The sequence below is a fragment of the Mauremys reevesii genome, linkage group 8 (assembly GCF_016161935.1).
Source record: "Mauremys reevesii isolate NIE-2019 linkage group 8, ASM1616193v1, whole genome shotgun sequence".
Lineage (NCBI taxonomy): Eukaryota > Metazoa > Chordata > Testudines > Geoemydidae > Mauremys > Mauremys reevesii.
In genome coordinates, this window is record NC_052630.1 from 7,142,588 (window position 1) to 7,160,241 (window position 17,654).

The following is a 17,654-nucleotide window of genomic DNA, read 5'->3' on the forward strand; positions in this document are numbered from 1 at the left end:
TAAGCATGTAAAATCCTCTTCTGCGTCTCACTGTAGCTTCATGTGCACCATTCAAATCTCTGATACAGCACTGCCCGCAATCAGCACTGCAAACTCTCACCCCCTGCTGCAGGGATTTATGAAAAATGCATTTTACTAATCAATGCTAACAGTGCAGAATAGGGATAACGCAGACACAACAAGAACAAGCAAATGATAAGACAATGAGCAAGGAGCAAAAAATGGCCCCGTGCAGTTATGTGGAAGAACATCATCAAGTGGATGATGAGAGAGACTGAGAGGCGCTATGGGCATTAAGAACGTATTTACCTGCATCTCATCCGGGATCTCACGCAAACTTCTAGTATTGTCGCCCTCTGCTGAGCAGGAGCAGTTTTCCATTGGAGAAGAAATCAGCACAGTGGAGCTGGGGGATTCACGTAGCATAACTGGTTTATTTATAAATGGCATTGGGCAAACCACCTTCAGAAATCTCAACCTCAGCACCAATGCCAGGAAGCAACTCTGTGCCAAAAATAGACTCTAGGTTGAGGAACGGGGTCTGGGGCTTGCCCTTGCTGGGGCACAGGGTTGGAGGCCGTTCCATATGGCTCCCAGAAGCTGTGGCATGGCCCCACTCTGGCTCCTATGCTCTCCAATGGCCCTCTCCAGTGCTCCAATGGAAACTGCAGGGGTGGTGCCTGGGGATGGGGCAGCATGCAGAGCCGCCTGGCCATACCTCCATGTAGGAGCCGGAGAAGGGATATGCTGCTTGAGGTAAGTGCCACTCAGAGCCTGCACCCCTGAGCCTCTCCCATGCCCCAACCCCCTGCCCCAGCCCTGATTTCCCCCTCCTGCCCTCTGCACCCCTCAATTCCAGCCTGGAGCACCCTCCTGCACCCCAAACCTCTCATCCCCAGCCAGAGCCTGCACCCCTTCCTGCACCCCAACCCTCTGCCACAGCCCGGAGCCCTTTCTGCACCCTGAACTCACTTCTGGCCCTATCCTGGAGCCCACACCCCCAACCAGAGCCCTCACCCCCTCCTGCATCCCAACCCCAATTTTGTGACCATTCATGACCCACCGTACAATTCCCAGATGTGGCCCTCGGGCCAAAAAGTTTGCCCACCCCTGCTCTAGGTAGAGAGAATTAAGACTGAGAGTAAATACTATTGCTGCTTGCAACAGCACCCTTGAAGAAGAAACCACATCACTAATAACAATACAACATGGCACTTTGTGGAAGACTCTATACTGCTCACTAAGAAGAACGTATAAGGCTATAGGTAACTCCAGCATGGTGTTCGGAAACAACTGCCAGAATGCGTGCAGCCCACCTCTCCCAATCGTATTGCTCTAGAAGCGAGAGGCTCCAGCTCCATTGCACTAAGCCCAGTATGAAGACAGAGTGAGGGGCAGTCCCTGCTCCAAAGAGTTTACATTCTCTATAGACAAGACAGACAATGGGGGGAAAGGGCAGTGGCTTGCAGAGGAGTGTCGAAGAACCCAGGTCCTCTGAGTCTCACTACAGGACCTTAACTACTGGAAAACATGCCCACCCACCCCTCTAACTCTACCCCCCCACCCCATCCTGCAAAGGAGTGTAACTACATTTGGGTTATATATTCAGTTTCCCACCAACTACCCCAGAGGCATCTGTTCCTTAGCATCTCACTTGTACGGTGTGATGCCATCACAAGTCCCAAGGGCAGAGGAGGGAGTCTGCTGGGGCAGCAGGCTGACCTGAGGCAACAACTCGCTGCACCAAACCCTTGGGTGCCCTTTCAGCCCCTACAAAGAAGTGCAAGACAAGAACTTTGTAAAAAAGGGGGAAATCACCCACCCCTAGAGAAACCTTCTGAAAATGAGACAAGCCCCCTATTCAGCAGTGTCGACCGAAGGCTGCAGCCAGGGAGACTTAGATGGAAAAATTGGACCCAGCCCAGATAAGGTAGTTTAAAAGATCACTGTAGTTTTGAAGGTGACAAAAGCAGGTTAAAGTCCCATTGCAACCAAGGAGGTGTCAGCTGAGTCCATGAAGCGGGGTTGCATCCACCCAGAGAAACACTGCAAAAAGAATCATTTGTAGCACCCCATCCAGTGTTCCCAACCCCGTGTGCTGCAGGCCCCATTGCTAAAAAGGACAAGTGCCCTGGCCCATGCAATGGAAGGGTTTGCCACAGGGTGACAGGCCCTTAAGGAGAATGGGTCCAGCCCCTGCTGGGAGGTGCTTCATAGGCCTCTCCAGGTGGAGAAAATGAGCAATGTTGCATGACTGAGTCACAGGACCTGCCCATCAGGCCTCGGGGGTGTAAATGAAAGGAAGCCCAGGGAGTTGCTGGGTGTGATTCAAAGGAACAGGTCAGTTGCTTGAGATGCTCTGCTCATACAAGCCCGCTGTAGCTCCTAGATAGAGGGCCGTGGTTCACAGCCCGCTGCAGGGAGCAGGCGCTAGCTAGGAAGGCTGGAGCATGGAGGATAAGTCTGCTAGAGGAAACTCAGCAGGCCAGGGCATCAGAACCCTGCACTAAGGGCATGCACCAGTTAGGAAGGCTGGGTGGGAGTTCTTATTTCCTGGTGAACTTTGTTAATAAGCCCATATCCCAAGGAGTGCTGCTGCTTGACCCATGATCATCCATTTCAAATTTACTAGGCAGTCTAAGGCATGAAAGCAGCAGCTAGCCCCAGCCAGGCCAGGTTCTTGGATCAAACCAAAGGGCTGCAGCTGGGGACTCTTCCTCAAGGCCTCCATTTCAAATAGGCCTCAGGCCTTTGTTTACTCTGTATATTATTTAAACCTTTATTTAGGTAGGGCCATATATGAGAGATGCTTAATCACTGGCTGTGACATGAATGGGACAGGCCTCTGTTCCACACCTGCTTAGCATTCTGAGAGACCTGCTGCTACGGAAACCCATTGCACCTGGGGATCCCCACGGGACTGAGAGATGTTTATGAACCATGTTCTTCATGTCACGAAACCTCATGTGCTAATTCATATTAATGAACCCTGGAACACCACTCCTCTGACTTTCTGGTACTGTAGGATGGAAGTACCTGTTTCTTCTGCTGCGGAAAGCCCCAGCAGTTCTTTGGAGATGGTGTCTTGACTATCTGCAAAGCCACATCCATTGTATTTCTTAGGAAGAGGCCTTTCTTTTTTCAAGACCACTAACAGTGTGGCCTCTTGTGCCAGCTGAGAGGATCTGCAGCCTACAACCCATGCCATCCTAGCTGAATCAAGGCTGTTGGTAAGTGCCCTGGGTGGGAGTCTCTGGATATTGACTCTGAGTGGACCGCACCATGGGAGAGAGGAAGGTGCCACCAAGTCTCATCGCTTGCTTTAGCTGAGTAGAAACGGTGATTACTTCATTACACTTGTTGGGTTTTTTTGGGTGTGGGAAGGGTAAAATTTTAAAATAAAATCCTTTTGTTTCCCAAGAATACAACAATAGAAAGGCCGTGTCAATCACATAGAAACCCTGTTTGTGATGGAAAATTCACCTCACTTCCCACCATTAGATGGCAGTGTGGTAAAGGCTGGGTGACAGACCCTTTGGGGCACAGTGTGAGACATCCCCTATGTGACCAATTACAGGCTGTTCCATAAGCTGTGTTATTAGTCTGGTGACAAACACCTGCGATTGCTGATTGAGTTCTGTGTTAGCGACCCCTCAGCCTGGCATCCCCAGGGGAGCTGTGAATGGGTGAACTAGAAGCCAAGCTTCATCGTTACCACCCCTAGCGGTCCTCTCTTATCAGTTCGACAGCCAGTCCCTCAACAGAGCAGTGCTGTATTTCCTCCTGGACCTGTCTGCCAGAGCCATGTGATTCATCTGTCGCTCTCTGAAGCTAGCTGCCTCTTTGTCACTTGGTCCATGCCCAGGTGTCTGTCTTTGCTTCTCTTAGTTAAAAGAGGTGTTCACAGAAAGTCTCCACGCTGACGTTGATTTCCATAGCCGTGAGTTAAAAACATGTGTTTTCCCTCTCATAGCCTTTCAAAGGGTAGGAGACCTAAGCTCATACCGTCAAATGTTCTACGAGAATCATCCCAGAGACTCAGGAAAACAATCTTCACAGTCGCTAGTGAAAACCAACACGTTCTCTCTCTGTCCAGTTTCCACATCACCAAACCCTACTGGCCCCGCAGCTGGCACCCTCACTGGCAGTCTCAATACTGGGTGGGCACAGACTCGCCACTCTAGATGTTCCCTCCCCATTAGGGCTGAATCACATTAGCAGAGCAGGGAGGAGAAATGTGGACAGCTGCTGCTCACCCTGCGGCCTCTACTCCATCCATAGATACACAGACAGGCTCAGGCTCCAGAGCTTTCACCAGCACCTGATTCCCCTAAGAACTTTAAACATATGTTTACAGACACTTTAAGAAAACATTTCTCTGTCTCTGTCTCACCAATCCCCGTTGTCCCGCTGGGGCTGGGGCTGCCTACTTGGTTATTTATATGTAATGCATCTACCACCATGGGCCCAGCTCCTTCACTGGGGGCTTCTTAAACCATAGTATAATAGAACTGTACAGTGATGATCCATGGAACTGTTCCAGAAGGGACTGCTGCAGAAATTTGCAGAGTTGCTCCAAAATAGGACATGGGCTGCTGCATAATTGGGGTTGCTGCTCTGGATTCTGATCTAGACTTACAGATGGTATTTCTGGCATATGGTGGGATCTAAAATTGTCCTGACAGGTAGACTGTTATTCCATAATAATTGTTGGCTAAATTAAACTAACAGATTTTTTTCCTACTTGGAAAGTTCTTGAACTGGTGAATAGACATTGTGAACAACGAGCAGTGGATATTGGGGTATGAGAACTTGGCAGTTTTGAGCAGGTCAGAAAAGCTTTTTTATGGAAATTTCAGATGAAAATGCATGAGTCTTTGCCAATTCTGACCTCTAAAGGGGGTTTGAAAGATGGATACTGAGGGTACAATGTGTGTGCATGTGTAGATATTTTAGGGGTTTGAATCTCCAAAATTGTGTCTTATTGGGGGAGGGGGAGGGAATCTTTTAGAATACCTGTAGCTTCTTAGCTTTCCTTTGATGGCTTTGGGAAAAGGGTGTGGTGCATATTTTCCACAGGTTTGGGGAGGCAATTAAACACACAATAGAATTCCATGCCATTTTGAAACTCAGAACACATGGTTCTCATTCCAGGCCTCTTTTGTGATGTCTGCAAAGTTGTATCATTCATAAATCTCTAAGGTATAGACCTGGGACTTTTGTTGTTGTTGTTTTGCTTGGTGGGGGTTTTTTTACTATGGAAATATGCAATGTACGTGAGGACTGGTGTCCAGATTGCTGAGTCTTGAATGTAATTAGTAAGGGCTCTACAGTCATTGACATGTACAAGTTGCTATTTTATGGCATTTCTTTATGGCTGTTTTGCTTTGATTTTTTTAAATTTATTTTATTTTGCAGCTTTCCTTGGGAGAGGATTTCCCGCCCCCTCCACAGAGGCTATATTGGAGGAATTTTTGTATCCTCTGTAATTTAAGAACCCCCTGGCTGTAGCTGGAGGGGAATGGTGGAAGAGAGTAGCCCCAATGTATTAGACACTCCACATAACCAAAACTCTCCATTACATGAGTGAAGGGGAAGGTGCAGTACTGTACAGTGCAGCACTCTACTTCAGTCACGGATACACAAACACACTCACACACACACACACTCCAGCATGCAGTGCTTCGGGGTTTGTGAAAGGACCTGTAGTAGGCTCCTTATCCTCTCTGCAGGCCAGCCACTAGAGGATATCATCTCTCACTCATTCATACCCCCACAAAGCCAGTACATCACAGGCTGTCAACACCTCTAAGACGGCAAGGAATCAGTGCTCCCTTGCCAGCTGACTGAGCATACCAGTTGGCATGCCCTGGCAGCTCCTGCCATCTCTCAACGAGATGGCTGCATCCTATAACACAGCTGACTAGTGCAGAGAACTGTGGCACACTCTACACTGGTGGCGGTGTCGTCCCTAGCACCCACACTAAACCAGCATGCTTGTAAAGTCCCCTGGCACACTCTGCCCGCGGCCTAGAAATTCTTTGAAGGATTAGTTCTAGGTTTCCTAATGGGGCTAGCAAAGGAAAGGAAAGGAAACAAATCAACAAACAGCTGGAGGAGGAAATAGCATCCAGCAATCAGCACTCCTGGGCCCCAGGGGTGGGCTTGTTGCAGATGGAGAGAGAGCTGCATTCAATGACTCCCACACACTTAGTGCCCATACGGGGTGTGCGATTGTGCGTGTGTGTTCCTTTGGGTGGGAGGGAGGTGTAGTGTTCTGGTGTGCGAACGTGTAGATTTGTGTCTGGGTGCAGACACGTACATAGATGCCTGCGTGAGGAGGTGTTCACTGCGTAAGCATCGTGTGCCTCCCTGTGTCCCTGTTTGTGTGCGGAGGTGGCAATGGGTTTGGGTGTGCCCATGGGTATGTGTGCGTGGGCTTAGCAGGTGTGCTCACTGGGGCACATCTGTCTCTCTGTGTGCCTGGATACGCCTGACAGCTCTCACTTTAAAAGTTTTGGTGCTCCCTGGTTGCAACCCCCGGCAAGTATCCCAAAGCAGAGACACTAAGGCGGATCCCTCCCGCCCCGGCCAGCCCTTGAAGGAATGGATACAAAAATAGTGAAAACAAATCAGTGGGTCCCTCCCCTCCCGCATGACCCCCTTTCTATTCTGCCCATCACCCCCACCTACCCCTCCCCTCCCCTTGCCCATGACACGCTCTCCCTTCTGCCCATCACCACCACCCTGCCCCTCCCCTCCCCTCCGACCCCCTGTCCGGTCTGCCCATCAACCCCACCCTGCCCCGCCTCTCTGCCCATCAACCCCACCCTGCCCCTCCCTCCTATAACCCGCACCCTTCTCTGCCCCTCCCCTCCGACCCCCTCTCCCTTCTGCCCATCACCTCCGACCTTCCCTTCCCTGCCCCTCCCCTGCCCTAGGACCCCCACCCCTCCCTCTGCCCATCGCCCCCGCCCCCGGCCGGTGCACACGCCGCCCCGGCTGCTGGCGGAGCGGTGCAGTGGGAGTGCGCGGGGCTCGCTGGCAGGAGCGGAGGAAGGAAAAGGAAGCGGGGCCCGAGCCTTCCCTGCGCTCGGGGCCAGCGTCTCCTGCGCGCTGCGAGCCGGCGGCTGCACAGCTCAGCGCGGGGCTCTGCGCCTGAACCCGCCGCCAGCGCGGACCTGCCCGGGCCAGGGGAGCGGGGACCCGGCTCCCGGCTCGCCTCCAGCCCCGGCCGTTGCCCGACGCCCCCCGGCAGGAGCGCTGGAAATGAAGAGAGTTTGCACTTTGTCCCTCTGGCTCTGGATCGGGATCGTCTCGGAGGCAGGTGAGGCGCCAGGGCAGCCCGGGGCGCGGGCGGGGACCCGGGGGCTGCGGGGCCGGAGGATGCTCGGGGCTCCGGGCTGGGCAGGGCAGGGTGGGCGAGCGGGGGCCGGCGCCGGGACTCCCCCCTGCCCAGTACCCAGCGTCTCCCCGCACTTCTGCCCGGCGCTGGACTCGGCGCTGCCCTGGGGCGCTGCTGCCGGCTCGGGGCGCCCGGCTCCTTGCGTGAATGGGCATGAGCCGGGAGCCCTGCCCCCCCCCCCCCCCGCTCCCCGTCACCCCCCCGCTCCTCATCACCCCCCGGCGCCTCCTACCCCGCTCCCTATCACCCCTCATCACTCCCGGCGCCTTCTACCTCGCACCCCCATCCCCCGCTCCCCATCACCCCATCACCCCCGGCGCCTCCTACCCCCGCTCCCCATCACCCCCGTCATCCCCGCTCCCCATCACCCCTGCTCCCCATCACCCCTGCGCCCTACCCCGCTCCCTATCACCCCTCATCACCCCCACCCCGGCGCCTTCTACCTCGCACCCTCCATCACCCCGGCGCCTTCTACCTGCGCCCCATCACCCCCGTCACCTCCGCTCCTCATCACCCCACCGGCGCCTTCTACCCCGCTCCTCATCACCCCACCGGCGCCTTCTACCTCGCGCCCCATCACCCCCGTCACCTCCGCTCCCCATCACCCCGGCGCCTTCTACCCCGCTCCTCATCACCCCCGGCGCCTTCTACCTCGCACCCCTCATTACCCCCGCTCCCTATCACCCCCATCATCCCCAGCGCCTTCTACCCCCGCTCCCATCAGCCCCTCTGGCGTCCGCTATCCCCGCCCCCATCACCCCCGTTCCCCATCAACCCCCTCCGGCGCCTTCTACCCTGCGCCCCATCATCCCCTCCGGAGTCTGCTACCCTCCCCGATCCTCATCCCCACCTCCCGCATCTGCTACACCCAGTCCCCTTCACTTCCCCCGGACCCCATCCCCACTCCCCATTACCCTCCGGCATCTGTCCCCCTTCTCCCCATCACACCCCTGGCAGTCTATTGACACCTCATTGCTCCCCATCATCCCCCTGGCTCTCTGCCCCCCCACCGCACCCCATCGCTCCCCATCACCCTCCGTGCTCTATCCTGCCTCAGACCATCCTCTTGTCTGGCCCCGCCACTCCCCATCACCCCCGGTGTCTGCTACCCCCTGGCTCCCCATCACCTCGGGCGATCTGCCCGCCAACCCCCACTCCAGGCCACCTTTTGCTTTTAGCTGGTCCACCTTTGATAGTTGATACAGACTGAGTCTGTCCCTCGGCCTGTCAGCAGAGGGCGCTCCTACGTGAAGGCTGCCCCCAGCCATGGGTCAGCTGCGTGGGGTATGTCCCCCCAGCCTGGAGCACTAGGAGCTGGAGGAACACGTTGCACTGCCCCCCAGGCTGATGGACTGGGTGGGACCTGCTAGGCCGTTCTCATGGCTGACCCCTGGGGTCCTGCGCTGGCCCCCCTTGTGGGATGTGGGTCTCTCACTTCACTGGTCTTTTCAAATGTTATGCCCCATTCTACACGCCCCCCCCCACCTCCGCAGGCACGTGGTGAGCGCCATGGGGCAGTGGCTAATCTGTACCCCTGTCCGTGATCGGCATGGGAACATGGCACGCTGTCTCACGGGGGACAGCCCCGGTCCCATTTGCAAAGGAGTCTTCTGTCCACCTCGAGCTCTGGGGCCGGGGAATTGGGAGGGAGGAGCAGTTTGATGGCTCGTTTATTTACTTTTCCTAACGTCATTCATTAATTAGTTAATGTCTGTGCTGCGCTCTGCTGAGGAAAAATGCTCAGGGGGCCAGAGCTTGCCTCCCACAGACTGGGCACTAATTCGCTAGGCCCCAGGCTCAGTGGGCTGGGACTCACTTCTCTTTCCAACAGCACTCTGCGGGGGGCAGCCGGGGCGGTTTGGGCAGAGAGATGAGTCCCTCTTCGGTCCCGTGGCCGGAGTACGAGGTCAGAGTGATACACGACCTACCGAGAGGCCCAGGCCTGCACAGCCCCTCACAGTGCCTTGGGTTGCTTGTCCCTGAGGATGCGCCCGGGCAGTGTGACTGGTCCTATGGGTGCATGGAGGAACGAAGCCCGCTGAGCTCACATAGCCAGAATGGAGATGGGGCTGGAGTGATGGTGGTGAGCCCAGTGGGGGCATCCAGCAGCGAAATGCTCTGGGCCAGCGTAGCCATATCCGAGTGCTGGGCAAAGCCCACTCGATTGTTGGGTGTATCTAGGAACAAAACATGCTGGGCCTCTGCTGCCAGTATGGAGTGTTGCTGGGCCAGCACTTCAGGGACCCAGCAGGTATCTGGAGCCAGACAGAGCAAGCTCTGGGCTGGCGGTGTCGGGATGGAGTGAGCCCTGGGACGGGGCGGCCGGGATGGAGCAGGCTCTGGGCTGGCATTGTAGGGATGGAGTGAGCCCTGGGACGGGGCGGACGGGATGGAGCAGGCTCTGGGCTGGCGGTGTCGGGATGGAGTGAGCCCTGGGACGGGGCGGCCAGGATGGAGCAGGCTCTGGGCTGGCGGTGTCGGGATGGAGTGAGCCCTGGGATGGGGTGGCAGGGACGGAGCAGGCTCTGGGATGGAGCAGGCTCTGGGATGGCGGTGTCAGGATGGAGTGAGCCCTGAAATGGGGCGGCCGGGATGGAGCAGGCTCTGGGCTGGCGGTGTCAGGATGGAGTGAGCCCTGGGACGGGGCGGCCGGGATGGAGCAGGCTCTGGGCTGATGGTGTCGGGATGGAGTGAGCCCTGGGACGGGGCGGCCGGGATGGAGCAGGCTCTGGGCTGGCGGTGTCGGGATGGAGTGAGCCCTGGGACGGGGCGGCCGGGATGGAGCAGGCTCTGGGCTGGCGGTGTCGGGATGGAGTGAGCCCTGGGACGGGGCGGCCGGGATGGAGCAGGCTCTGGGATGGCATTGTAGGGATGGAGTGAGCCCTGGGACAGGGCGGCCGGGATGGAGCAGGCTCTGGGCTGGCGGTGTCGGGATGGAGTGAGCCCTGGGATGGGGCGGCTGGGATGGAGCAGGCTCTGGGATGGCATTGTAGGGATGGAGTGAGCCCTGGGACGGGGCGGACGGGATGGAGCAGGCTCTGGGCTGGCACTGCCATAGTGAAGCAGGTGCTGGGTCAGTGATTTTATTACACAAATTGCTACAGCTCAAATGTGCAGTGTAACATCAGAGCGCGACCACAAGGTAAATAATAGTGCAGGAAGCTTCAAACGAGAGAGGATCAATTTCTGGATCATAAATAACCTTTTTTAATAGCCTCAGCTTCATGACTCCTCATTGCCACGTTCGCGCTAATGGCAGGCCTATGGGTCTGACTTGCACCCTGAAATGAGGGGCAGGAAAGAAGTATAGAAGGGAATGTCCCGCACCAATGCAGGGAGCAGCCTGTGCTGGGATGTGCTACCAGGAAAGCTTGTACTGGGCCTAATGTTGGTGGGTTAGAGCACATCAGGTTGATGCAGGGCCAGTGCAACCCATTAGGCAACCTAGGTGGTCACCTAGGGCGCTAGCATTTGGGGGGTGGCATTTCAGGTCCTTCAGCGGCAACCACGGCGGCTGGATCTTCAGCCACCCTGGTCGTCGTCGGCATTTAGGCGGAGGGAGGTGGGGCAGGGGGACGTGGGGAGGGCAGCCTGCAGCAAGTAAGTGGGGGGGGCGGCACGCAGGGGAACTCCCCGCCCCAGCTCACCTCTGCTCCACCTCCTCCCCTGAGCACACTGCCCCGCTCTGCTTCTCTCCCTCCCAGGCTTGCAGCTCCAAACAGCTGATTGGTGCTGCAAGCCTGGGAGGCAGGAGAAGTGGAGCGGCGACGGCATGCTCGGGGAGGAGGCGGAGCAGAGGTGAGCTGGAGCGGGGAGCTGCCGCACGGCTCCCCGGGCCGGGGGGAGCTGCTGCGGGTGGGGCGCCTCAGGGCGGAGCTGGGGGCGGAGAGCTGCCACAGGGCTCGGGGTGGGGTGGGGGGGCTCAAGGTGGAAGTTTCGCCTAGGGCGCGAAACATCCTTGCACCCTCCCTGGGTTGCTGGTACTGGGACATAGAACACATTGGGCTGTTGCTGCTGGAATGGAGCTTCCCAGCTGCAATATGTCAGCAGACATTTGTGGTGCTGCTGCTGGAGCTCCAGCCAAGCTCTTTTGGTGGCATCTTGTAAAGTATCTTATGGCTGTTCCTTAAGTTCTTTCCTCTTGCCCAGTGCTGAGGGCTTTGGTAAGATGACTTTCTGGCCCAGTGAAGCCCCATGTGATGTGCGGGTTTGACTAACTGTCCAGCATTTTGAACCTAACAGGTGCTATATAAGGGCTAAATGTTATTGCCAAGAAGCAGGGAAATCTGCATATGAAACATGGGACTCTACCAAGGAACATACAGCTTATTTTTCAGTTCTGCCTATGACCAAGGGTATCCTGGAGTGGAGCACAACAATGTGAAGTGTCCACAAACTCCTCACCACATTAGCCCCCGTTAGACAAATATCATCATCTTCCTAATTGTAGGCAAATGCAGAGGTTTCTCCCCCTAGACACTGGAGTGTACCCTAAAGAGGGAACACCACTCCCTTTGGACGTATGCAAGAGCTCTTCTGTTCTATGCTGGTTGACATCCCACACTCATGACCAATTATCTGATTGACTGACATGATTTGGTAAATGCAGTAGGTATCTGGGGTGGGGGTATATGACTACTAGAGTTCATTGATTAGGCTTTCTAGACCCTCCTTTCTCACTGCAACATTCTCTTGGATCAGAAGCCAGGTTGAGTGTTATAAGGCGGTAAATCCAACACGGACCGATCTAAACTGCCACAAAAGAGAGCATCAGGGTCAATGCAGCATATTTCCCTTTGGCAATGAATACTGCATGACTGGAATTGCATAGGACTGTCGCCCCACCGTTCTGAGTGAGTCTGGCCAGTATAATAAGCTCGATGGGAGTGGAGCATCTGAAAGCATGACCATCCTACTGACTGCTGCGGGGAAGGTCTACCTGGCCAGCCCCTTGAGTCATAGGAGGGGAGTTCCTGGACAAGACAGTCTGACCAGCTCATTGAATTTTAGAGATTCTCTTCTTAACGTTAGGATGTAAGCATCCGACCATCCCACTGATGGCCAGGATACGTATGCAGGAACGGAGTTATTCACTTTGACCAAAGTCCCTGACCCAGATTCCAAGAGCACTCAGTCATCCCTTTGTTTGCATGCAGTGGCAATACAGCTCTGATGGCTCCAGCCTTGGCATGAGTGTGGTGGAGAGATGGTTGCACCACTAGCATCTTGTGCGTGAAGCAGCTACATCCAGACTTATTTATTGTTAGTAATAATACCAGCCATTTGTAGAACGTCCTTCATGCAAAGAGCCAAGAACATGCAACCTAAGGTGCAACGTTTAGACACGGATTTATTAACTCTTCTTTAATTAACTACATGGTGAGTGCTAGCAGTGCGCTCAAGATGAAGGAAGGCATTCCAAGCATAAGGGAGGCAGGGAAGAAGGCTACAAAGGGAGCACTGAGGAGACCAGGCTAGGTGGAGCAGGGAAGTATGAGAGCAGTAGTAGAGGACATAAGGGTAGAGATGTGCCTTGGGTCTTGAAAATGATACGGAGATGACATCACCTCTCACTGCAGTGGAGCCCCCTGTGGAGGGGAAGGGGGCAGCCTTTATACTGTGCACTCCAACACTACATAATTCATTTCAAAAGGGGAGAGCATTTCTGAGGAGCTAATGGCATTACCTAGCTGGGATGTGGCCAGAATACCAGAGCAAACACCCGCACTCCTGCAAAAACCGCCACAAGATTTTTAACGCTGTGGACCTTGATTTGTACATCTTATCTGAAGGCCACACCTCCTGCAGCAGGGTGCCCCCTACCAGCGTGGGACAATACCAGCTCATTGGGAAGAGCCACCTGGGGGTCGCCAGCACCGCTTAGGTTTTTCTTGGAGGTCTCCCATCCACATGCTGACCAAGCTTGGCTCCGCTTGGGGCATGAGATCACAGCTCAGGGAGTTAGAATATCTCCCTGTTAGTTTTACATTTTCCACTTCTGACCTCCTTGGCATGGGAAGATACAAGTGTCCCTGTTTTAACAGAAGTGACAAGGGAGAAAGCTTGTGGTTTTACAGCTCCCGGCGGGAATTTCTTGCAGAAGAAAAGGGAGAATTGACTTCCATGGGAACCACAACAAGAGGCAACGTCCTAATGAAGCTGGCTGTTACACTGGAGCTAAGAGCCAGTGCAGAAGGAACTTTACAGAGAGTATGGTGCGGGCAGTGGATGGGCATCAAGAAGGGGAATGCAGCCTTACCCAGCGTTGCATCCGACGAAGTGGGTGTTCACCCACGAAAGCTCATGCTCCAATACGTCTGTTAGTCTATAAGGTGCCACAGGACTCTTTGCTGCTTTTACAGATCCAGACTAACACGGCCACCCCTCTGATACTTGTTTCTCCAGAGGATGCTTTGCAGGGGTCTGGGAGAATGATCGTGCTCAGAATGAAGTGTTCCTTTTCAAAGCCGCTTCTGGGTGAAGGACACCTTGCAGACTTCTCCTAACCCTGAGATCACAGCTCTGCCTGCAGGGGCTGAGGACAGGGCTTTTCTCCAAGGCCCATCCTGCTCTCTTTGTTCACTGTGGCTTGAGGAGTACAGCCATTACCAGTGGAGTGTCCGCTCCCCAGGCTTCTCACCCAGACACAGTTCAGAGAGGAAGCTTCCAAATGGGTGTTTTATGACAGTGGTTCTCAACCAGGGGTCTGGGGCCCCCTGGGGGGCCGTGAGCAGGTTTCAGGGGCTCCACCAAGCAAGGCTGGCATTAGACTTGCTGGAGCCCAGGGCAGAAAGCCGACGTCCCACTTCATGAGGCTGAAGCCTGAGGTCCTGAGCCCCAGGGCTGAAGCTGAAGCCTGAGCAACTTAGCTTCAAGGGGCTCCCTGTGGTGTGGGGCCCTGGGCAGATGTCCTGCTTGCTACTCCTTAACGCTGGTCCTGGCTTTTATATGCAGAAAAGCAGTTGTGGCAGAAGTGGGCCATGGAGTTTTTATAGCATGTTGGGGGGTCCTCAGAAAGAAAAAGATTGAGAACCCCTGTTTTACCTGCCATCCCTCTGTCAGTTGTTTAAGAGTTTGGGGTCTTTTCTGTGACCAGAGACTGCACCCATTGCTGGGGGACTCTATAGTTGTTTTAATGACAGGAACCCTACGGCACGTCCCCACTACTGGAGGAATCCTACGTTAAATCCCAGTGATGGGGAAACCCAACAAGAACCCATGGCTGAGGGAATCCTACGACAACAGCCCAGTGATGAGGGGGGAACCTACAGAGTGAGCCAGCTGATGGGTACTCCTACAGCATGAGAAACCTGACAGTAACAACCCAATGATAAGGGAGTAGCACAGTTTGAGCTCACTTACTGGGGTGACCCTACATGGGGTGTCCACTATGATCAACAACAGGAATCTGTGGGCGGGGAGAACCTGACAGCCCGGGCCAGTAGATGTGAGGTTGCTCTTACATCTCGATGCTACTGAAGAGGAGCTTTCCGCACCTCATTTCATTTCGTCTCCGACTTTTTTGGGTGAGATTGTCAAAAGCTTCCTAGGAGAACTGGCGGCCCAACGCCCAGCTCCTAGGCCTCTTTCGAAAATGTCCACCGATGTCACCAGAGGGGTGGGAGGATCCAGTCTGAAGACTTGTTGTGATGGAAGCAGCACACAGGCCATGCAGAAGGTACCGACTGCAGCAGTTCCTTCACCCAGGGACGGTAGCATCTGTCGTAGTGTTTAGCAGAAGACAACCGTATATGTGGAGTTTGCAAGCTTTACAGCACTGTCTGCTCGTTGGGACGAGAGCCTAAGTTTTCCCTGGGCTCTTATCTGGAATCATAATATCTCCTTTATGAGCAAAGAAATACAGCTGCAGCTGCACTGGCATCTAGCGACTGGTTAAATTAATCCCAGGGTTTTATTGCCTCTGGCTTTGTTGCTTATTTCAAGTTGTTAATGTGGAGGGTTAGATTAGTCCCAGGAGTGTGTTTCCTCTGTGGTCAGAACTGTTATGATGTTTTCAGCGTAAAGTGTTGTTCCTCATTTGCAGTGTCTCATTGTTAAAGCAACATAACAAGCCTTACTGGAAATGGGAATCCAAGAGATCAAGGGGGCTGGGAGGAGGAACTCCTGAGATCAGAGCCTGGCTCCACCACGCATTTGCTCTGTGGCCTTGGGTAAGTCACTTAATGCTCAGGGCTAAATTCAGAGGTGATGCATATGGTGATACAGAAGTAGGTGAAATCCTGGCTCTGCTAATGTCCATGGCAAAACTCCATTGACTTCAGTGGACCCATGATTTCATTCAGGGAGACTAAACTGAAGAAATCTACATGCTGAAGAACCTAAAGCAGCTGACTATCCTTTCATGTACATCTTCTTACTCCCAGCTTAGTTGCTTTTCTTGCAGCACTCCTCTCCCCTGGCCCCTGGGGAGGTGACTTACTCCAGCTCAGACTCCTGTGTTCGTGCCTAGGCTTAGCAGGGCCAGTTCAGAAGCGATGTGTGAGGTAGGATGCAAGTCGCATGTGGATAAATGGACATGACTCTAAGAGAGTCTAGAATGAATCCAAGTTGGTGTAACATACAGACGAGGGCAACACGAGAAGGCCTGGATCAGACCAGACGTAGATGCTTAAAATCACCTCTGATTCTGGCTCTCGCTCTGTTCCCCCTTCTGTGTTATGGTGGTAATAATACTATTAATCTTCGTTCTCCTCTACCTCTGCATTGTGAACTAATTGCCAATTTTGTGATGAAAATGTGCTGTCTGATTGATTGGCCAAAAGCCGTAACCACCCATGGTGGTGATCATGAGAAGGGCTAGACAGAAACCGTATCATAGACACATCCAAGCCTCCTGGGCTTTATGCTGGAGCGTTGGTAGAGCAGTAACTGCAGGGGGTGGGGTTTTGCCTTCCTATAGCAGCAACCCTCACGCTGGTGAGAACTCAGATCAGCTTCTGGAAAGACGTAGTCTGGTCCCGGTAGCTTGAAAATGGAGTAGACTCAACTAATATCATGGGATTCATGTGCAATCTTAATGCAAACAAGAAGCGGCAAAGCTGACTCTAAAGAGTTAAAGTAGCTAACGACTTGCACAGGGGTAGAAGACACTGTTCTGATTTCTAGCTGCACAAATCCACAGCTTGCAGGTGCTGAAGGGTTAAATTTTTGCACGGTGAGATTCCAGTTCACAGCTGGTGCGTTGGAATCAGGCTGCATTGGTTTCCAGCTCCCATGGCGGTGCTAAACCAAGCGCCACAGTGCCTTGCACACAAACACGCCATCCCTCACGGGGTTAAGCCAAGGAATGTGGCAGCAGGTCTGGGATGCCCATTGCGCTTGGATTGGCCAGCGTGGCTAACCTCCCAAGGGTTAAGTGAAGATGAGTGGTCCTGATGCCAGGCTTGGTGTCCAGGTTCGTGCTGGTGGAGGTCAGCAGTGGTTCATGGGAAAGGAAAAATTGGCAGCTGGGCCGGATGTCCTGCATTTCCCCTCTTCCTGCAGCCGCCTGAGCGATGTTCCTTATTTAGCTTTCCTGACGGACAGGAGGAATCTGATGGCGGAAACTGTCACTGCCTGATAACAGCTCAGGGACCCCTTTCTGATGGGCAGCACACAGGGAACAGGCAGCTCTCATTCTATCCGGGCTGGGCGAAGAGGGCAACTTGGGTGGCCCCCTAGCGCCATGTTTTCATTGGCTATTTTATAAACGCCGCCTCTGGGCGTGGGGGAGGGGAGGGCATTTTCAGCCCCTCCCTTTGCACATGTGCTTGTTTGTGCCTGAGCCACACCAGATTCTGTTTACAAGGCAATCAAGGGCGAGAAGCGATGACGTCTTTCTGTGGAGCACTGATGCAGGCGTCCAAGCTGGCTGATGGATAGGAGACTGCGGGCGGGGGAGAGGGGAGATCCTGGAGTAAAACCTCCTGGCTGAGCTCCAGGGCTGGGCAGACCTTTGCAATTGCTAATGGTGATGATGTGACAGCAAGGCCAGTGATAACACTGGTGTGGCATGGTAACACAGGGCGTGTTTGCTGGGTGGAGAGAGAGGGGTGGAAGGGCAGGTCTGTGCACCAGGGAGCTATGAAACAACACACACACCTGCAGGTGTACTCTCTACACTTCCCTCGCTCAGTGCACATACACGCCCCCGCACCTAGACACAGATGTGCCTTATCTACACAAAGATCAGCCAGTCAAGCAGAGAACCATATCAAGAGGAACATCCACCATGTGTCTCATCTCTTCC

At 54.2% G+C, this 17,654-nt stretch overlaps 1 protein-coding gene across 4 annotated transcripts in view; it reads left to right on the forward strand.

The window, feature by feature from the left end:
* The first annotated feature begins 945 nt into the window (after positions 1–945).
* Positions 946–17,654, forward strand: part of FLT4 (fms related receptor tyrosine kinase 4) — a 109,014-nt gene continuing 92,305 nt past the window's right edge. For 2 of the 4 annotated variants that reach the window (XM_039484993.1, XM_039484995.1), the window contains exon 1: positions 6,927–7,327. In XM_039484993.1, coding sequence (XP_039340927.1) covers positions 7,270–7,327 — 58 coding nt within the window. In that variant the 5' untranslated portion in view covers positions 6,927–7,269. Of the gene's footprint in view, positions 3,941–6,926; positions 7,328–17,654 lie in introns of those variants that run through there. The other 2 variants (XM_039484994.1, XM_039484992.1) reach the window with 2 other exon arrangements.